The 22,976-nt window shown below is 38.1% G+C and overlaps 1 protein-coding gene across 3 annotated transcripts in view; it reads left to right on the top strand.

Moving 5' to 3' along the window:
- The window catches only part of ASB3 (ankyrin repeat and SOCS box containing 3), a 123,625-nt gene that overhangs the window by 70,523 nt on the left and 30,126 nt on the right, over window positions 1–22,976 (top strand). For all 3 annotated transcript variants that reach the window (XM_054476183.2, XM_054476188.2, XM_054476189.2), the window contains 3 exons: window positions 2,608–2,785; window positions 4,783–4,980; window positions 18,921–19,178. In XM_054476183.2, the coding sequence (XP_054332158.1) occupies window positions 2,608–2,785; window positions 4,783–4,980; window positions 18,921–19,178 (634 nt within the window). The remainder of the gene's footprint in view (window positions 1–2,607; window positions 2,786–4,782; window positions 4,981–18,920; window positions 19,179–22,976) is intronic.

Below are 22,976 nucleotides of genomic sequence, written 5' to 3' on the forward strand. Positions count from 1 at the left end.
CTTATAGGCGTGAGCCACTGTGCCTGGCTCTGTTGTCTGATTTAAAGTCTGTTTTATCTGATATAAGAATAGTGACCCCTGGTTGGGCGTGGTGGCTCACGCCTGTAATCCCAGTACTTTGGGAGGCCGATGTGGGTGGATCACGAGGTCAAGAGATCAAGACCATCCTGGCCAACATGGTGAAACCCCATCTCTATCTGCTAAAAATACAAAAATTAGCTGGGCGTGGTAGTGCGTGCCTGTAGTCCCAGCTACTCAGGAGGCTGAGGCAGGAGAATTGCTTGAACCTGGGAGGCAGAGGTTGCAGTAAGCCGAGATTGCACCATTGTACTCCAGCCTGGCGACAGAGCGAGACTCAGTCTCAAAAATAAAATAAAATAAAATAAATAAAATAAAATAAAATAAAATAAAATAAATAAAATAAAATATGTAAAATAAAATAAATAGTGAACACTGACCTTTTTTGTTTTCCATTTGCTTGATAGATCTTTTTTCAACCCTTTACTTTGAGCCTATGGGTGTTGTTACATGTGAGACGTGTCTCTTGAAGGCAGCAGATGGATGGGTCTTTTTTCTTTCTTTTTTTTTTTTAATCCAAATTGCAGCTCTGTGCCTTTTAAGCAGGATGTTTCGTAAAAGGCAAAAGATTTGTATGATCTGAAGAGACCCTTTACATTCAAGGTTAATATTGATATGTGAGGTTTTGATCCTATTATTAAGTGGTAGATGGTTGCTTTGCAGTTTCTATTGTATGGTTGTATTATGGGGTATTTGGGCTATGTACTTCAGTGTGTTTTTGTGGTATCAGTGTTGTTCTTTCATTTCCATGTTTAAAAGTCCCTTAAGGATCTCTGCTAAGGCTGATCTAGTGGTAACAAATTATCTTAGCACTTGCTTGTCTGTAAAATATTTTATTTCTCCTTCATTTGTGAAGCTTGGTTTGGTGGAATATGAAATTCTTGGTTGTAGTGTCCTTTCTTTAAGAATGCTGAAAATAGACCCCTGATCTCTCTTGCCTTGTCAGATTTCTGCTGAGAAGTCCACTGTTCCTTTTGTATGTGATCTGACGTTTTTCTCTAGCTGCCTGTAAGATTTTTTCTTTACTGTTAACCTTCAGCAGTCTGGTGACTGTATGCCATGGCGATGTTCATGTTCACAGGGAGTTCTCTGTATTGCTTCTATCTGGATGTCTTCGTCTCTGGCAAGATTAGGGAAATTTTCTTTAATTATGTCCTCAAATATGTTTCCCAGGTCATTTACTTTTTCTCCTTCTCAGGAATACCAATAATTCATAGATTTGGTTGCTTTACATTATCAAATATTTCTCAAAGCCTTTTTCATTAAAAATTTTTTATTTTTATTTTTATCTGACTGGGTTAGTTTGAAAGACTGATCTTCAAGCTCCAAAATTCTTTCTTCTGCTTGGTCTAGTCTACTAATAAAACTTACAGTTATATTTTGAAATTCCTTAAGTGAGTTTTTCAATTCCAGAAGCTCTGATTGATTCCTTTTTAAGATGTTTATCTTAAGATGCCTTCATTTCCTGAATTGCTTTAGAAGTTTCTTTGTGTTTATTTTCAACCTTGTCTGGATCTTGTTGAGCTTCCTTGCAATCCTTGCTTTGAATTCTTTATCTGTCATTTCTGAGTTTCCATTTGGGTCAGGAACCATTGCGGGAACACGACTGTGATCCTTCAGTGGTGTCACTACATTTAGATTTTTCACAAATTTAAAATTCTTGGGGTAGTTCCTTTTCATCTGGAGACATTCACACTTCTAATTTTTGTAATTATTTTCATGCAGGTGGGATTTTTTCTTTTTCTTTCTTTCACTGTAATATTATTGTTTTTCCCTTTCACATTTATGATTTTAAATATCAACTCAGAAACCTCTTGAAAGAGACCCTTTTTCTCTGATTGTAGGCATTATTTATCATGCAGTGGTTATGAAGAAAGAGATGTAATAGAGAGTATAGTCAATATTAGTTTTAAGGCATAGCTCCCATATATATCATATCTACTGATACTTTTTCATAAATCTTAGCCTGAGTCAATTAGTGGCATAATTTAGATTTTATCTTTTTTAGCATTTATCAGAAATATTATCCATGTTTGATAGTTTGCATTTTTTCTTTTTAAATGTTTACTTATTGGGCCCCAGAATGCTTGTTGGAGGAGGGATTGGAATGAAATATATCCTTCATTGAATAGGATTTTTGTTTTAGCTTAAAAATGAATTCTAAGATATGAATCACTTGTTTTCTTGCTGATGTAAAGGCAAGACCTTTTTATTTTTGATAGAGACAGGGTCTTACTATGTTGCCCAGGCTGGTCTCAAACACGTGGCCTCAAGCAATCCTCTGACCACAGCCTCCTAAATTGCTGGGATTCCAGGCATGAGCTACCCTGTCAGTTTAGTGAAGACAATTTAAATGATTACCAAGAAGTTAGCAAAGTAAATATGTTTATATAACAACATCCAACATCCAGTGAAGAGGGAAAAACTTACCGTGCTGTGAAACCCTTTTATGGTAGTTCCTTTGAAATTTGTCTTGATTTTTTTTAAATATTAGGATTATCTGTTAAATGTTTTATTTTGTACCCTTAGGTGCAAATGTCAATTGTCAAGCCTTGGACAAAGCTACACCCTTGTTCATTGCTGCTCAAGAAGGACACACAAAATGTGTGGAGCTTTTGCTCTCCAGTGGGGCAGATCCTGATCTTTACTGTAATGAGGACAATTGGCAGTTACCTATTCATGCAGCTGCACAAATGGGCCATACAAAGTAAGTGTTAAAAATGGAAAATAAACATGGTCTCTTAATCAAAAGCTAATAAAGAATAAATCTGGGCTAGACCCTTCACCTCTAGGCAAAATCTTTGATATTCTCTTCCCTACCAATCTGCTGGGTGAACAGATCTACCCCTAATCTGTCCTTCATGCTGTCTTTTGCTCCTACTAGTCCTGCACTTTCATATTGTGAGGCAGAATTGCTAGAGACTGGGGTAGGCTCAGGGACTTTCTCGGGGTGTTGACTCTTCCCATTGATTTCTCTGGTTATGGCTGTATCTGCTACCTCCTCCTCCCTAGTTTTATCCCAGGCATCTTTAAGCATCAATCTGATGAGGCCGTCCATGTTACCTCTCTGACCCCAGAAAGCTTTTGAGTTTGTGATGCCTGTTGGAGTGTGTGCTAAGTAGTCCTCCCTGTGTTAAACCCTTTGACTGAACTTTTCTTGATCTAACCTCACATTGGAGAGAGAGTAAATGGGGGTTCCAGGAATCTTAGAAGCTAGTAACTTGGTTATACCTGTGAGAATATGGCTACCTATCATAAATTGGCAGTCAATAATTTTTAGAAATATATGTTTAGAATCTTTAGAGCCATAATTCTACAATAACACTTTTTATAGCTTCTGTTAGTATTATTTAAAAAGTATTATTATTTAATTTAATATTATTTAATTTAATTTAATTTAATATTATTTAATTTAAAAAGTATTATTTAATTTAAAATATTCATTACTTAATTTAGTTTGTTTACATAGTAGGAAAACAGATTCTGCAATTTGGTCATTATGCCACTAGGTGACACAATACTTTACTATTTCATTAATGATATTTGTAAGCGTGTTTATGTCTTGTGGGAGAGTATAATTTTTCCAGCCTACTTAAAAAAATTAAACACATTTATTAAAGTTAAGAGACATTAGACTATTTTAACAAAATATTTAGATTTAAAAATTTGATATTTTCCCCAATTCTTGATCATTTGTTTAAACATAAGTGTTAGATATTATACTCTGAGCTTTAAATGATACCAAAACTCTCCTGGGCGTTTGTTCTCAATTTTGAGAATTCTCATTGTCATTGATGATCTTCTTTATAGCCTACTTCAAAGGTAGCCCCGTTTGTGAATGTAAGTTCTACTTAAATGTTATCTTAGACATACATTACATGAGAAAAAGTTACAAAGAGAAATATAATATTATAAAAATACTTCAGAGTAGCCCTGTCTGTCTTTTCCCGGAAAGAAGGAGTTTCCTGGCTTTATCTATACAGTTTTATTTTTAATTTTAGAAGCGTAGAATAGTCCTTTTTTCTTTCCAGTTGACTGCTAGAGGTAAGTTTACAAATAACCTAAGAACTTTTGTTCTAATTATTTTCTTAGAACTTTCTCTACCTAGGAGCCAGCTTCTTTATAAATCTGCCTCCGTATTTAATGAGCTCACTTTTTTTTTCAGGTAATAGAATATTTTAGCACAAATTATAATTTCTTCCTGATGAAAACATTAGTCTTAATTTCATGTCAATTATCATCTTTAAAAATGTTTACTAATTGGAAAAGAAAAACTAATTGGTACTTTAAGAAGGAAAATAGTGCATTTTCTTGATGCCAGTTTATACTTAGTAGAATGATGTTTTAAATAATTTATTAGACCCTAAAATATCTAACATAAAATTTGAATTTCGGGGGTTAAGATGGTGCTAGTAAGGTAATAAAATTAAAAGAGCACCTTTTCTGTTTACATATAGGAATATTAATTAATTTTGTTTCAGATGTATTTAAAGACCTTTTTATTAAGCAATAATAAGTGTAACATTTTGGATTAAATATATAGCATGTAATAGTTTAATATTGTTGGTAGAAGGTACACCCTAGACAGAAATATTTCTTTAAATGAATCAGTTGGTAATTCTGAAAAAATTGTGCTATAGAAATGTTGCCTACACTTATGCACATATAAAAACACTAAATTCACCTGAATTTGTGTATTTATAGAATCTTGGACTTGTTAATACCACTTACTAACCGGGCCTGTGACACTGGGCTAAACAAAGTAAGCCCTGTTTACTCAGCAGTGTTTGGGGGACATGAAGATTGCCTAGAAATATTACTCCGGAATGGCTACAGCCCAGACGCCCAGGCGTGCCTTGTCTTTGGATTCAGTTCTCCTGTATGCATGGCTTTCCAAAAGGAGTATGTATATTTGCTATGTTTTTATTTTTTATTCTTTTTTGCTGTATGGAGATGTGTTTTGAAGTGACTCTCTTTCACGGTGAAACTTAGTATCTCTGTTAGTGCTAAATTGCTAGCTTGGAACACAAATAGGAAAAAAACTATGATGCTTCAGTCAAGCTGAAGCACAAATGAGGTAATAATATCAGATTGTTTCCCTTCCTTCTTTGGATCTGGATTATATTTTTAGTGTAGCAATTTTAGGGAATACTTACAGTTTAAGTAGATGCAGAAATTCGCTGATATTTTTGGTCTTCAAAACAATTCAAGAATTAAAAATGGGGCTTTATCAAGTAAGGCAGTGACAGCTTCAGGTCATTTACCATTTCAGATTTGTAAGATACAAGCCTAAAAATAAAACTTTAGTTTTATAGATATTATTGTGTTTTTAATGTGTTTGGTTGATAGCATTAAAAAAAAATGTTTTTTGAGACAGGGTCTCTCTCTGTGGCCCAGGCTGGAGTGCAGTGGCACCATCTTGACTCATTGCAACCTCTGCATCCCAGGCTCAGGTGATCCTCCCACCTCAGCCTCCAGAGTAGCTGGGTCTACAGGTGTACACCACCACTTCCAGCTAATGTTTTTATTTTTAGTAGAGATGGGGTTTCTCCATGTTGCCCAGGCTGGTCTTGAACTCCTGGGCTCAAGCAGTTCTCTTGCCTCGGCCTCCCAAAATGCCGGGATGACAGGCGTGAGCCATGATGCCTGGCTGTATATTATTTTTTGATGTGAGTCTGCATAATTAAGTTTTTAAAAGCCCCCAAATTAATTATTTTTCTAATCTGTCATAATTCTATGAAATAGACTAAGTGAAGAATTACTGCTGCCTTGTTAGTGTCTGGCCAGTAACTTTGTCTATAACACTCTTACAGTTTTAAAACACTAAGAATAAAACTGTGGTAAGAACAGCCATATTGAGTAATATCTGATCATCCAATAATGGAATAAGTTGTGAAGATAGATGCTATTGTGTTTAATGACACAGAAGAGGTTGCAGGCATACCTCAAATTGTATTGGCCTTCTTGAATTCACTATTACGGATCTCTATTTAATTTAAGTAGTTATCAAGAAATTATTTACTAAGCTTTTCAGCCTTTACTATCTCTTAACATTTGCCATGTGAAATTAGTAATTCACTATATTTGTTTCAATTTTAAGCTTACACGTTTTAGTAGAGACAGGGTTTCACCAGGCTGGTCTCGAACTCCTGGCCTCAAGTGATCTGTCTGCCTCCAGCCTCCCAAAGTGATGGGATTATAGGTGTGAGCCACCCCATCCAGCCTCTTAAACTTCTACATTTTAGTTTGAATATTTGGGTTTTGGTTAATCTGAGTATCTGGGGCCCGCTTTATGTATAACTTTCATGATTTCATAGGATTTTCTTGTGTACCCCATTAAGTTTTGTCTTTTTAAACAGAAGAGCCCTAATTACTTTAGCTGACCTTCAATGAGGTTGCACTGATGACTTTTAGTTGCCTTTCTCTATCCCAAATCTTAACTCCATTACAGAACTGAACATTTCTTATTAGACCAGAATATAATGATTTTGGATTGTGCGCACGTGTGTGTGTGTGTGTGTGTTCAATATGATGATGGTCTTTTTTGGCCTTCATCTTATCTTTTGGATAAACAATGTTTTTGGTCCTTCTGGTCACAGCAGCTAAGCTCATGCCTCATCACCTTATAAGTGTAGTTTGAATTAAGCCATATAACGTAGTACCCCTGTTAACTCTGAAACACCTTAAAATTAATGATATTCCTTGGGAGCTGGGCAGTATGTTTCATGCCATCTGTAGATTCAGATAAATGAAATTAGGTGGGAAAGATCTTAAATAGGTTTTTGGATTTTCCAAGATTAGTTGAAATTTTAGGGGGCAGACCCTTTTTTCTCCTTTGATTTCTACAAAATCAGTCAATAACACTAATTGACCATTTTGTTATGTAGAGAGCACTAAATAGATCCTGTTAAACTTACTGAGGAAGCTAAAACATAGACACCATCCTTTGGGAATTTAAAACCTAATGGGAAAAATAGTATTTAGTGGCATTTACTTCACTGTCTTCTGCTATCTTTGGCAAAGAAGTGTTTTTAATGTATTTTTTTCGTATTTTTTATAGAGACTCATGGAAGGGAAGGTTCCTATTTTTTTTCTGCTGTGTCTAGGATAACTGCACATATAATAATAGCATATTATCTCATTCTTGAGTATTTGATATAATGAGCTATTATCTCATTCTCGAGTAGTGATATAAATGATTTTTTTCTTTTCCTTTCACGAGTACTCCAAAGTTGTATTTTTAAGGAACTCCACAGTTTGGTTTGCTTTTTATGTCTCAGTTACTCTGTAGAATTTTTTTCTGTGTAAACTTCAGTGATGCTAAGAAGTTCTTAACATGCAGTGGAGTTAATTCCACTACAGCCTCTCTCTTTCTCTCTAATGACTACAAAAAACTGTGGTCAAAATTCAAAAAGAAACTACCTGAGGACTCTCAAAGGAACAAAAGCAGGTAGATTATGAAAGAGAGTGGTAACTTGGTGAAGTGACCCACATGAAAACGAATTTTCCCGTTTCTTTTTCCTTTTTTTTGTTTTTTGAGACAGTCTCGCTCTGTTGCCCATACTGTAGTACAGTGGCGCGATCTGGGCTCACTGCAACCTCCATCTCCCGTGTTCAAGTGATTCTCCTGTCTCAGCCACCAAGTAGCTGGGATTGTAGGCATGTGCCACCACGCTCAGCTACTTTTTGTATTTTAAAAGAGATGGGGTTTCACTATGTTGACCAGGCTGGTCTCAAACTTCTGACCTCAATGATCTGCCTGCCTTGGACTCCCAAAGTGCTGGCATGAGTCACCGCGCCTGGCCTCCTTTTTCTTCTGCTGTGTTGCCCTGAGGGCCAACCCTGATCTGGAGCTGAGTAGCACCAGTGGCACCAGCAGCTAAAATCAGTCAGTAACATTAATTGACCAGTTGTTTAATATAGAGAGCGCTAAATAGATCCTATTAAACTTAGTGAGGAAGCTGAAACACAGACACAATAGAAAGCCTGTTTTTCTGGTCAGAGGAATCAGGTAAATGGAACCCTGTGGGCCAGAGAATGGTAGGGAGTCTTGGAGAAGAGAGAGCTTGGAGAAGCGGATACCCTAATTCTGCATATGAATTTGCATATTCCTGACTTACCCCAAACTTTAAATGCACAAGACAGACCCAAATTGTTTTTTATTTTGTTTTGTTTTTGAGACAGAATCTCATTCTGTTGCCCAGGACAGAGTGCAGTGATATGATCATGACTCACTGCAGCCTCGACTTTCCTGGGCTCAGGTAATTATCCTGCCTCAGCCTCTTGAGTAGCTGGGACTACAGTTGTGCGCCACCATGCCTGGATTTTTTTTTTTCGTATTTTTTGTAGAGACAGGGTTTGCCGTGTTGCCTAGGCTGGTCTTGAACTCCGAGCTCAAGTGATCCGCCTGCCTTGGCCTCTCAAAGTGCTGGGATTACAGGCATGAGCCATGGCACCCAGCCAACCCAAAATGTTGAAAGTAAGATTGGAACTATCATCAGAGTCTCAGGCTAGACCCTGAGTGACACATTCATGGGTCCAGGCTTAAAGCAAGAAAGCAAAGGCTTTTGAGAACTGAACTGATGTTGCAACCACTGTATAAGGTAAAACAGAAATTGCAGTTTGAACCTAACGAGATTATATGCTTGCTGAAATAAACAAACCAAAAAGCTAGTGTTCTTCAAAGGATTATAACAAGACCCAGGACTCAGAATTTATATAGCATAACATTCACAATGTCCAGGAGACAACCTAAAATTATTTGACATGTGAAGAACTGATAAAACATGACTAAATCTCATGGGAAAAAGCAATTAGTAGATGCCTGTCCTGAGATGGTCCAGATGTTAGAAATATCAGATAATTGAAAGCAGCTCTTATAATGGTGCTTCATGAGGCTAACACACTGGAAAAAATGAAAAGGTAGAAATTCTCAGCTGAGAAGTAGAAACTATAAAAAAGACTAAAAAATACAAGAATCTGCAATGAAAAATTGATTACATGGACTCCATAGCCAAATGAAAGATATAGGAAAGAGTAAATTAACTTGAAAGTAAACCATTAGAAATTATTAACACAGGGGAAGACATGCTTTCTGGCAGCTGGAGTGTGCAGGCTGGCCTGGCACAGCCATGCAGCTTCTGGAGTTTCTGTTGGTTAGAGATTCAGGAGTAGCTTGGTGGGTAGTTCAGGCTTGGAGGTTTCTCTTATAGTTGCATTAAATATCAGATGAAGCTACAGTCATTAGCAAGCTTGACAGGAGCCAGAGGATCAACTTCCACAGAGGCTTACTGACATGGATCACTGATATGGCTGGGTGTTGGCAGGAAACCTCGGTTTCTCTCTATAAAAGCCTCTCCACAGGACAGCTGGAGTATCCTCATGGCATGGTAGCTGATTCCCTCAGAGGAAGAGGTCTAAGAGAGAACAAGACGGAAGTCATAGTGACCTGGTTCATTGAAATTATGGCTGTCACCTCCACAGATTACATACACAAGCCCTGATTCAATATGAAAAGACTGTACAAAAGCACAAATATGAGGAGGAGAGGATCATTGGGGGCCATCTTGGAGGCTAGCTGTCTCACACATTATCTCTGAAATTGTTATTTTTTAATTTTGAAATTTTCAAACATACATAAACCTAAAGAAATTGGTACAGTGAACTCCCATAGACCCATCATTCATATTCAGTAATGATCAAGGAAATGCCATCATTTTATTTTGTACAAATATCCCTGAGAAACATGCTCTTTCCACCTCCAGCCTTCATCTAAACATCTTATACTAACTTTCTTTAGATTTCAGTGTTCCAGGCTCTCTCCTTCTCTCCTCTTTCTGGTATGTTTATGGGGTAGAGGCAAGACCAATACAAAGAAAGAAGGCCCTTTATGCTGGGCATCTAGGCTTTTTCAGACATCCTCTGAAACCTAGGCAGAGTCTCCCAAACCTCAACTCTTACACTCTGTGCGCCCACAGGCTTAACACCATGACCATGTAGAAGCCACCATTGTGACTTGTACTCTCTGAAGCAGTGGCCTGAGCTGTACCTGGGCCCCTTTGAGCCATGGCAGGAGTGGCTAGGATGCAAGGACTAGTGTCCCAAGGCTGTGGAGGGCAGTGGGGCACTGGGCCTGGCCCATGAAACCATTCAGTACTCCTAGGCCTCTGGGCCTGTGATGGGTGAGGCTGCTGGGAAGGTCTCTGAAATGCCTTTGAGGCCTTCCACCGCCCCCTGGTGGTTTTGACTATTGGCACTTGCCTCGTTTTTACTTAACACAAATTTCTGAAGTCTGCTTGAATTCCTTCCCTGAAAATAGGCTTTTCTTTTCTACCATTTGCCAGGCTGCAAATTTTCCAAACTTTTATACTCTGCTTCTCCTTTAAATGTAAGTTCCAACATTAGGTCATTTCTTTGCTCATGTATATGAACATAGGTTCTTAGAAGCAGACAGGCTGCTTTGCTGCTTAGAAGTTTCTTCCACCAGGTACCCTAAATCATCACTCTCAAGTTCAAAGTTCTACAGATCCCCAGAGCAGGGGCACAATGCATTAAGGTTCTTTGCTAAGGCATAACAAAAGTGACCTTTGCTCTAGTTCCCAATAAGTTCTGCTTTTCCATCTGAGACCTTGTCAGCCCAGCCTTTACTTTTATTCACTATCAGCACTTTGGTGACCACCATTTAACCAGTCTTCAGGGCGTTCCAAACTTTCCCTCATCTTTCTGTCTTCTTCAGAGCCCTCCAAACTCTTCCACTCTCTGCCCATTACCAAGTTCCCAAGTTGCTTCCACAATTTTAGGGATCTTTATAGCAATGCCCCACTCTTCAGTCCCAATTTTCTGTATTAGTTCGTTGTTGCATTGCTATAAAGAAATACCTGAGACTGGGTAATTTATAAAGAAAAAGGTTTAATTGGCCCACAGTTCCACAGGTTGTACAGGAACCATGATGTTTGTGTCTGCTCAGCTTTTGGAGACACCTCAGGAAACATAATCATGGCAGAAGGTGAAGTGAGAGCAGGCCGCTTCTTACGCGGCAGGAGCAGGAGCAAGAGAGTGAGTGTGGGAGGTGCCACACACTTTTAAACAACTAGATCTCACAAGAACTCACTACTGTGAGGACAGTACCGAGGGGGATGGTGCTAAACCATTTATGAGAAACCCATCCCCGTGATCCAGTCACCTCCCACCAAGCCCCACCTTCAACACTGGGGATTACAATTCATCGTGAGATTTGGGTGGGGACACAGATCCAAACCACGTCAGTAAGTCTAGGGTGGGGACTGATATTCTGCATTTCTTTCTTTCTTTTTCTTTTCTTCTTTCTTTCCTTCCCTCCTTCCTTTCTTTCTTTCTTTCCTCTTTCTCTCTCTTTTTTTTTTTTTTGAGACAGAGTCTGACTCTGTCACCCAGGCTGGAGGGCAGTGACACCATCTCGGTTCACTGCAACCACCACCTCCTGGGTTTACGCAATTGTCGTGCGTCAGCCTCCTGAATAGCTGGGATTAAAGGTATGTGACACCATACCCGGCTAATTTTTGTATTTTTAGTAGAGATGGGGTTTCACCATGTTGGCCAGGCTGGTCTTGAACTCCTAAGCTCAAGTGATCTGCCCCCCTTCACCTCCCAAAAGTGTTGGGATTACAGGCGTGAGCCACTGTGCCCGGCATACTCTGCATTTCTTTCTTTCTTTTTTTTCTGAGACGGAGTCTCGCTCTGTTGCCCAGGCTGGAGTGCAGTGGTGCGATCTCAGCTCACTGCAAGCTCTGCCTCCCGGGTTCATGCCGTTCTCCCACCTCAGCCTCCCAAGTAGCTGGGACTACAGGTGCCCACCATCACGCCCAGCTAATTTTGTTTTTGTATTTTTAGTAGAGATGGAGTTTCACCATGTTAGCTAGGATGGTCTTGAACTCCTGAGCTCAAGTGATCTGCCCGCCTTGGCCTCCCAGAAGTGCTGGGATTACAGGTGTGAGCCACCGTGCCTGGCCCATACTCTGCATTTCTAACAAGCTAACAAGATGGTGCCAATGCTGCTGATCCACAGACCACACTGTGAGTAGCAAGAGTCTAGAGCTGTGCTGCCCAAATTGGTAGCCACCAGCCACATGTGGCTATTTAAATTACTGAAAATTAAGTAGCGTTATAAATTACTTCTTCAGTTTCCCTAGCCACCTTTCAAATGCTGAAGAGTCATGTGTGGCTAGCTACCCTACCGAATAGCACATCATCACAGAAAGGTCCGCTGCATGGCAGTGGTATAGAGAATTGACTCATAGTAACTCTCCTACAGCTGCTTTTTAGACCAGAACAATTATTTATTCACAGGAAAAGAAGACCTGGGCAGGGTAAACAGCAACAGGTTACTTATAGTATTTATTTCCTGTTTGTGGAACGGACAACCCAGTGTTCCTAAAGACAATATGGAAGGTTGTTTGGTTAGCTCAGCACTTGAGCAAAAGAGGTTGGATATGTTTACCAGATTGTAAGAATGGATGAATTGCTTTTCTTCACACTGAAGGTATATTTCTCTTAGTAACTAGTATTGGGCATAAGAATCAGGGCTGAGAATGCTGGGGGAAGACATCCTATTAAGAAACTGCCTTTTGGCTGGGTGCGGTGGCTCATGCCTATAATGCCAGCACTTTGGGAGGGCAAGGCGGGCGGATCACGAGGTCAGGAGATCGAGACCGTCCTGGCTAACATGCTGAAACCCTGTCTCTACTAAAAATACAAAAAATTAGTCAGGCGTGGCGGCACGTGCCTGTAGTCCAAACTACTCGGGAGGCTGAAGTTGTAGAATGGCATGAACTGGGGTGGCAGAGCTTGCAGTGAGCCAAGATCATGCCACTGCACTCCAGCCTGGGCAACACAGCAAGACTCAAAAAAAAAAAAAAAAAAAGCTGCCTTTTGACTCCTTTTTAAAGACATAATATTTTGTCTGTTTACATATCTGCTTCTTCATTAGAATGTAAGCTCCTTAAGAGGAGGGATTTGCCCTGGATCTAACTCCTATTAGGCATTCAAAATATATTTGTGAATTAGTGAATCAATAATTATATCAGATTAGCATATTTATTATATGTTAGTCTTCCTCAATGCCTTGTGGAGGGATAAGGATGGAGCATGATTCTTGGGCTTGGATGAGTCGTAGATGTATAGTGGCTGTGTAACTTTGGGTATTTCACTTCATTCTGCTAAGTCTCATTCCATTATCTTTAAAAGAGGGATAGTAATAACACATAAGCTTGCTTTAGAAAATTATTTTGAGGATCAAATGAGCTAACAGTTGTGAAAATGCTTTGTAATTTATAATTATTATCTTAAAAAAACCCTAGTTTTTTGGGTGAGAGAGTCTTTGGTCTCAATGTCAATATACGTACAGATCACCTTGCACAGGTGTCTGCCTTGTTCTCGCATTCCAGGGTATTGCCTGTTTGGAACATCTACTCATATTTTCAAACTGTCCTTCTCTGGGCAACTAGCTTTTGTAATTTACAAATATTTACAAATGTTTAACAAATTTAAAAGTTAAAAACAAATTTAAAGAAATTATCCACACAGAAGTACAGAAGAGAAAAAAGATTGAAGAAAAAAACAAGAGCGTCAGGGAACCAAGGGACATTATCAACAGGTCTAACATTCATGTCATTAAAATCCAGAAGGAGCGGAGATTGGGCACAGAAAAAATATGTAAATTAATAATTGCCAAAAAATTCCTATTAGTGAATAAAGATATAAATTTACAGATTTAAGAGGCCTGTTAAACCCAAACAAGATAAACTCACAGAAAGGCGTGGTCAGAAAAATCAAACTGCTATAAACCAAATGTAAGGGAGACCTAGTCTCTCCCCAGATCAAAGAAGAAAAAGAAAAAGAAAAGTAAAGGTGAAGCAGTATGGTGTACAGTAGTCCTTGTTCACAGACATGAGTTAACAAACTTCGTTTTTGTTTTGTTTTGTTTTGTTTTTTTGCATCTCTTAGAAATTTTGCTCTTTGAAGTGGCTATGTAAGCATAATTACAATTTGTTTTTGTGCTATCGAAAGGGCATATGAGCGATTTTCTTTCATGTGAGACTTGTAATTGAACCAATATATTCTTAGGTAGATTTTCAGTAAGTAGTCATTGGAAAATGCTGTATTTTTAGCCTTTAAAAATAAAGTCAAAACCTCAAAATAACTGTTTTAGGAGGGTGTATTCTCTTAATCTTTTTATTTTTCATTCTAGAATTGGGCAACACCTTATTCTATAAAATAGAACATAGCAAACTTTAAGGTCAAAGAGACGTAGAATTTGATTGTGGGAATTTTGTCAAAAATATCGAGGTTCAAAAAACTTTACCAAAGTAGGATCACAGGTCAATGTGAAATAATAGTCACTTATCTCAACTAGAGTGATAATTAAATGGCTTCACAAGGCAAATGCAGAAAGTTATATAGCTGTAGAAAAACCTGAATTCTTTATTAGAGAGTTTTCATAAGTGATCAGATAGAATAAAGACAACATGAAGCACAGGGAATCATCTTGATAAAATGCAGAATCTTTGTTTTTTTTAGACCAGTTACCTAACAGGTAAAGGAAAACCTTTCATTATTTCCAAGAAAACTAAATACCACATTTTTATTATCTAATGTCTGGCTGGTTGCTTATACATTTACTGTATATGTAATATGAGACTCATTCATTTTGAGTTTCTGTATGAAGCTTTGCCAATTAAGCAAGAAAATGATCATTTTCCCAGTAGGTTTTGCTTTAGTATGTCAAGAGGTCATATAACCAGTGTCTGAGGGAAAAAAATTGAAGCTGAAAAATATGTTTTTGGTTATTTCTTTCAATAAGTAAGCATCTTAAAATTTGGATTGCCTACAATCACATGACTAAAATTAATTTAATTACAGTCACCAATTATAAAGCAAGGACAATTGAATATAATCTTAATTTTAAAATAGCTATCATATGTTATTTTTTTCCTCTTTTTTTTTTTTTTTTTTTTTTTTAGACAGTCTCTTGCTCTGTGGCCCAGGCTGGAGGGCAGTGGCGTGATCTTGGCTCACTGCAACCTCTGCCTCCTGTGTTGAGGCATTTCTCATGCCTCAGCCTCCTGAGTAGCTGGGATTACAGGCATATGCCACCACGCCTGGCTAATTTTTGTATTTTTGGTAGAGATGGGGTTTTGCCATGTTGATCAGGCTGGTCTCAAACTCCTGGCCTCAAGTGATCTGTCCGCCTTGGCTTTTTAAAGTGTGGGATTACAGGTGTGAGCCACCACGCCTAGCCCTTCTTACTTTTCTTAATGAGACATACACGAATTTCGTATATCACTTTTACCAGTTAAAAGAATTCAAATTTGGTCACAATACTGGTACCAGGTAACTTAGAAGACTCAATTTTCCCAAATTAATTATTTGATATTCTAATTTTTAGGGATTTGGTAATAGATAATAAGTTTAATGGTGTAAGTTTAAAAATTTTATTTTTATAGCAACAGTGTGTTATGATAGTGTTAATTTGGTGTGATTGTTGTAATTAACACCTATCTGACTTCAGGTGTTAATGGCTAAAAGACTTTGCTTTTCTCATTTATATGTTTTCTAGTATTTCTCTGAAATCTATTAATTTAGTATTTGTGGACTTTCTTGCACTATTGACCTGTTGTATTCTAATAAACTTTTATCTACTTTTATAAATAGTACAATTAACACCAAAAGGTGATGAAAATGGTAAATAACAGCTTTGAGTTTTCGTCATTATTGTTGTTATTGTGGTTTTGAGATAGAGTTTCACTCTGTTGCCCAGGCTGCAGTACAGTAGCGCAATCATTGCTCACTGCAGCCTCAAACTTATGAGGTCAAGTGATCCTCCTGCCTTGACCTCCTAAAGTGCCACAGGTTTTAAGTTTTCTCTTCCTTATTATTTTTTCAGCTAATTCAACTTTTAAGCTCATTATCAGTGTTCTGAAACATTTTTGGTAGGTATTCTTTGTGAAGATGACCCTTACCTCCTTTCACCACTCCCAGGGATGATGGAAAGGTGTCTCCTCCACTACTGTACAGATCCTGCAACAAAAGCAGTTTTTGTCCTTTGGAGCTAAAAAGTTAGCAGCTATATTGATATGAAGCCAGTCTTTCAAGAGTAATTGAGTAATCCATCTCGAATGAGGAAATATAAGAAAAAGACTCCTCCAAATGGAATGGGAAAGGAAGAGGGAAGTTGAGAAGTTTTAGGACTGTTTGAGCAAATATGAATGCCTTTTATATATGGCCACAGAAGTAGATTGTGGCTTAGCTCACCTGATTTTGTCTGTTTTTCTAGTTGATACTAATCATTGTTATTACATTAGTTTCATAGAATTCATTGTGTTCATTCTAGCCACCATATCGTGTGGGCACATCTGACAAAACTGAATGTCTTCATCTTGTTTTCAGCTAATGGTCAAAAGCCATTCAGTAAAACTCAGTATTTGGCCGTTATAATTCACCTAATAAGTTGGTTGGATATTTTGTTTGCTAATTGAACATAAAATGCTAAAGATATTTGCCCATTTCTATTTGTTTAAAATAAATTTTGTTTTCATGTTGAATTTTCTCTTACTGTGCTTCTTTTATATGTGAGCACTGTTTTTCGGCACAGTTTTGAACTTCAAGGAGCAGAGTGGTAGAAAATGTGCAAACCCCCAAAATAAGGTCTAGACATTGGATTTTAATTTTTAAATCTCTCCTCTCAGTATCTGATGTTGTTCACTTTTTATATAATGTACAGTCCCTCTGTCACAATTAATTCTTGATATTTATGTTAAACAAGATAGACTTTTGTTTAAATCTCAGGTACTTGAAGAGTTTTCTCAATTTGATATTAGGGCTATAGAGAGAATTTGTTGAAGTGTTAAGAGAAATACATACTAATTTATATTTTAACCAGAGGTTATCCATGCTCAAGGATTTATTGTGTGCTTAGTGACATGTAATAATCAAGGTCATATAGAACCCTGAAGTTGAAGTTGCTTGTGTTTCTGTAGTGTGCACATGTATTTGAGACCTTCTTTAATAACCTTCCCAGAAGCTCAGGGCATGCTGACAAAACTCTGTGCTTCTCCAGTTTATTTTGTGTTTATTTTATTCTTCAAATAAATGGTAGTTTTTTTTGGGAAAGGGTCTATATTGTAGCACTGTGCAGTTTTATAAGCCTTTTGGGATTTACTCTTGCCCCTTCTAATACAAAGCAATGTGAATGATTGGAAGAGGTTTAGAGCTGATTTTCTAAAGTGTGTTTTGGTAGAATACTAATTCTGTAGATTGTTAATAGATATTATATGGGATTAAAGGGGTTGTGTTGTTAAATAAGTTTGGGAAGTACAGGATTAAATAATATTGAATGTGTTTCTTTTGTGGAGGGCTTTTGATAATTTTTCTTATTGCAGTGTGCTTCGTGAATTCCTAAAAGAGGAATGGATCTACAAGGATTTGAAAAGTCCAGAAACATAGGATAGAAGTTATATTTAAGTATATATACCATTGTTCTTGTGTTTACAGAGTTTTGGGCATTTTATACTTTTGTTTGCTTTTTTCAGATTAATGATTATACCCATTAATTTTAAAGGTACTTCTTCTGAAAGATATCTGAAAGTTGAATAAAAACATTGAGCATATAATTGGAAATGTCACTAACACATTGTTTAAAAATACATTCATCTTATCTTTCTTTCTCAGGCTCACTGTATACTGTATAAGGTTTCTCAGTTTTTTTCACTGGAGAATATTTTTCATATGGATCATTTTCAGGAACTAAAGTTCCACGTAACCTACTTTGGAAAACATAGATCTGGCTCTAAAATATTCTTCAATTTGACTATATCATGAAGTGTTCAGTTTTCATAATAGTTAGAGAAGAGATATGACAGAAATTTGCTGTGTCATATTCACTGTTAGATTTTGGTTTGATATCATTATCCCAGTTCTGCCAATTACTAGCTCTGTGACTCAGCTTCAGTTTTTGCATCTACAATGGAGATAATAATAGAAGTTAATTAATTTTAAGATGTAGTGCTGTAAATTAAATTTTTGTTAATTAAAAAGGTTTTTAAATTTTTTTTAATAGCATTATAAATGTAAGGCCAGTCACAGTGGCATACCTTTTGGGAGACCAAGGCGGGAGGATAGCTTGAGGCCAGGAGTTTGAGACCAGCCTGGGCAACATAGTGAGACTCTGTCTCTACAAAAAAATTTAAAAATTAGCCAGGCATGGTGGCATGTACCTGTAGTCCCACCTACTCAGGAGGCTGAAGTGGGCGGATCACTGGAGCCCAGGAGTTCAGTTACAGTGAGCCTTGATTGTGCCACTGCACGCCAGCCTGGGCCACAGAGCAAGACCTTGTCTCTAGAAAAATAAATAAGTTTAAAAGTGGGAGGGAAATTGGCTAAGGTTATTGCTAAGGAAAATGATATCTTAAGAGATTCCTAGAGTAAATCATTTAGTTTTAAGGATTAATCACATTGTTTATTGATTTTGTTAAGCAAAGTATTTTGTAGTAAAGATACTTAATTGTACAAAATATCACAATTTGAGTTTTCTGTCAATGATAATTTTTAAAATGACATTTATTTAAATGAATGTTTTAAATTATAATAATACCTCTTCACAGTTGAAAATTAAAAACCATGCAGGAGGGTGTAAAAAGCAAAAGCCCCACCACATTCTCTAATCTCAATCCACTAGATATGTAGAAACCATCCACTATTTAATCTGCCATACTTATTCCCCAGCTATAACTACTATTAACTATTTGTAAGAAGTATCTTATGTCAAAGTCTAACTTCTTCTTTTTTTGTTTTTATTTTTTATGGTGGAGCTGTGAGTTCTTTGGAATTGTGAACATTCTTTTGAAATACGGAGCCCAGATAAATGAACTTCACTTGGCATACTGCCTGAAGTATGAGAAGTTTTCGATATTTCGCTACTTTTTGAGGAAAGGTTGCTCATTGGGACCATGGAACCATATATATGAATTTGTAAATCATGCAATTAAAGCACAAGCAAAATATAAGGAGTGGTTGCCCCATCTTCTGGTTGCTGGATTTGACCCACTGATTCTACTGTGCAATTCTTGGTAAGAAATTCTACCATAGTGGGGCTTACCCTTTTTGACTGAATATACTACCTTTAATTTCCTTCAGTTGAGATCCCAGTGTTTGGAGAAGGGTATATCTGTGTTTTGACTGTGATGGCTGAATTGGGGCGAAGGAGTTGGTGGCTGCTAATAGTGAGATTGAATTTAAGCACAGAGTCCTGGGAAAAGATAAGGGGTGACTGGAAGGAGATATGAGGGGATAGATGTCAGTGAGCTCTTCTAAGACGGATATTTCTTCGACTTTTGGGCATTCCTCATGCTTCTCTTAAAATGCCTGTAACAGAAGAAAGAATGCTTGGAGCTGCTTTGGAGATTTCTGTTGTCTATCCCTCAGCCAACCAGACTGAATACTCCTTCCCTACAGCATCCTGTGTATTTGAAACTTGTCACCCTTAATAAATACTGATTTCTGAAGTATCTGAGAATATATTTTGTTTACTTCAGGTAGTTTCTCAGAAGGGCAGCCCTCAGTGAGAGATTATACAAACGCTGAGTCAGAATTTTTTGGGGGGCAAGAAGAAGACTCTTTCTATTAGCCTCCAGCCTTTGCAAAAATTGTTAGTGTCCTAAGACAAGTAATTGTAGTAGCGAGAGGACTCTTTTGGCCTGATAATTCAAGTCAAATGAGAAAATAAAATGGAAGTCTTCAGGAAAATAGAGGACTTGTTATTTTATAGAATTTCAATAAAATATCTAGAAGTCTTCACTTTCGTGTTTCAATTCTTACCCCGTGTGGTGTCTGTCCCTAAGGCACTCATTTTCTTCTTAGACACACTCCTTGTGTTCTTCTACCAAAGCTATTAACTCCTATTCGATATGACTTGCCCAGTACTTTCAGCCTTCATGCTCCTTTCTGGTTTCTAATTTATTTATTTCTTTAACCAAAACATAGAAACTGTCTGATACCTACTGCTGTGGTTTGAATGTGTCTCAAATTTCAGGTGTTGGAAAGAGTCCTCAAATTCATTTGTTGATGATATTTGGAGGTGAGATATTTGGAAGGTAATTAGGATTAGATAAGATCATCAAGATGGTGCCTCAGTGATGGGACTGGTGGGTGGCTTTATAAGAAGAAGAGAGACCGGAGCTGGCATGCTTTTGCTCTCTCACCAAGTGATGACCTCTGCCATGTTATGACACAGCAAGAAGGCCCTCATCAGATGGGCCCCTTGACCTTGGGCTTCCCAGTCTCCAGAACTGTAAGAAATAAATGTACTTTCTTTATAAATTACCCAGTCTCAGGTATTGAGTTATAGCAACAGAGAATGGACTAAGACAGAAATTTGGTACTGAGAAGTGGGGCTGTTGCTAATAACGATTACCTAAGAATATGGAAGTAGCTTTCGAACTAGGTAATGGGTAGAGGCTGGTAAAGTTTGGAAGAACAGTCTAGAAAAAGCCTATATTTCCATAAATGGAGTGTTAAGGGTGAGTCTGGTGAATGCTTATAAGAGGAGAAGACTAGGAAAGTCTGAACCTTCTTAGAGATTACTTAAGTGGTTGTGACCAAAATGTTGATAGAAGTATGGATAGCAGAGGCCATTATGACAAGGTCTCAGATGAAAATTAGCAATACTCTGTTGGAAACTGGAGTAAAGGCCATCCTTGTTATTAATTAGCGAAGAACTGGATGAACTGTGTCTATGCCTAAGGAATTTATGGAAGGCTGAATTTAAGAGTGATGAACTAGGATATCTGGAGGGAGAAATAACTAAGTAGCAAAGCATTCAGGCTGCTGCATGGCTACTTTTGGCCACTTACAGTGAGATGTGAGGGCAAAGGAATGACTTAGGACAGAATCTATAATTAGGTGGGAAGAAGGTAGAAAATTTTGGAAAATTCTCAGCCTGGCTGTGTGGAAAAGAATGAAAGAGAATTTTCAGGAGAGGAACCCAACGTTGTGACTAGCAACCGTTTGCTGAGCAGATTTGTACAAATAGAAGATATCATCAAGACAATTAGAAAAAAACCTTGAAGGCATTCCAGAGATCTTTGAGGCTGCCCCTCCCATCACAGGCCCAGGGCTCTAGGAGATTAGAATGGTTTTCAGGAGGGTTTGTGGGGTGGTACTAATTCTGCAGGCATGTAGAATGCAAGAGCTGTGGGGTCATGGATTCCTCCACCTGGATTGCAGAGGTTGTTGAAAACAGTCTGGGGGCTCAGGCAGAGACCTGTCCCAGGGGAAGAGCCACTGCAGAGAGCCTTTCTAGAGCAATGCCCAGTAGAAATACAGGGTTAGAGCTGCCACAAAGTTTCTACCAGGGCAATGCCTAGAGGACCCATGGGAGCAGGGCTGCCATTGAGACCTCAGGACTGTAGAGCTACCAGCATGAAGTGCTGTCTTGGGAGAGCTGAAGTCTGGGCAAAGCCATAGGGGTGCCATAGGGGTGGGACTGAGCCTAGCAAAGTCATAGGGGTGGAGCTTCCTGAGATAGTGGAGGCTCAGCCTCCATCCCAGTTTATCCAGGAAGCCTTGACGTGGAGTCAGGGAAGATTATCTTGGAGTCTCAAGATAATCCTCTTGAATTTTGGACTTACTTGGGTCCTATTATTCTTTGCTTCTTGGATATGTCTCCCTTTTGGAATGGGAATGTTTGTCTTACACCTGTCCCACCATTGAATTTTGGAAGTAGATAACTTGTTCGATTTCACGGGCTCACAGCTGGCAGGAATTTAAGGTGAATTATGCCTTGAGTCTCATCCCCCTCAGATACCAAAATCCATGTGTTACTGGAAAGGGGTCCCAATCTAGACCCCAAGAGCGGGTTCTTGGATCTCATGCAAGAAAGAATTCAGGGCAAGTCCATAGAGTAAAGTGAAATCATGTTTATTAACAAAGTAAGGGAACAAAAGAATGGCTATTCCATAGGCAGAGCAGCAGCACAGGCTGCTGAGCTGCTTATACTTATTGTTACTTCTTGATTACATGCTAAACAAGGGGTGAATTATTCATGAATGAGTTTTCCAGGAAAGGGGTGGGCAAGTCCCAGGACTGAGGGTTCCCCCCTTTTTATACTATAGGGTAACTTCCTGAAGTTTCCATGGCATTGGTAAACTGTCATGGGGCTGGTGGGAGTGTCCTCTAGCATGCTAATGCATTATAATTAGCATGTAATGAACAATGAGGTTGACCAGAGGTCACTTTCATCACCATCTTCGTTTTGATGGGTTTGGCCAGCTTCTTGACCAAGTGCTGTTTCATCAGCGAGTTCTTTGTGACCTGTATCTTGTGCAGACCTCCTATCTCATCCTGTGACTAAGAATGCCTTAATTTTCTGGGGATGTAGCCCAGTAGGTCTCAGCCTTATTTTACCTAGCCCCTATTCAAGATGGAGTTGCTCTGGTTCATACACCTCTGACACATGGATGCTCAAGTCCCTTATATAAAATAGCATAGTATTTGTGTCTAGTCTATGCACTTCCTCCCATATACTTTGTCATCTCTAGATTACTTACAATACCTAATGCCATATAAATGCTATGTAAATAGTTGTTGTACTGTATTTTTAAATTTGTGTTATTTTTTATTGTTGTATTGTTATTTTTCATTATTGTTGTTAGTATTCTTAATCTACCATTGGTTGACTCTTAGGACGTGGAGGGCTATCTATAGTTCTGTTACTCAATTTTAGTAATCCTTAATCCCTTGCCTAACCTGAGGGATTTGTGCCAATTTTTCTTGCTTCTTCCTGCTCCTAAATTAGGAAAAACCTAAGCAGGGGGAAAAAATCAAACATTGCCTGTTTTCCTTTCCTCCCCAGCCAACTAAATGGACTA

This window comes from Pongo pygmaeus, chromosome 12 (assembly GCF_028885625.2).
Source record: "Pongo pygmaeus isolate AG05252 chromosome 12, NHGRI_mPonPyg2-v2.0_pri, whole genome shotgun sequence".
NCBI classification, from domain to species: domain Eukaryota; kingdom Metazoa; phylum Chordata; class Mammalia; order Primates; family Hominidae; genus Pongo; species Pongo pygmaeus.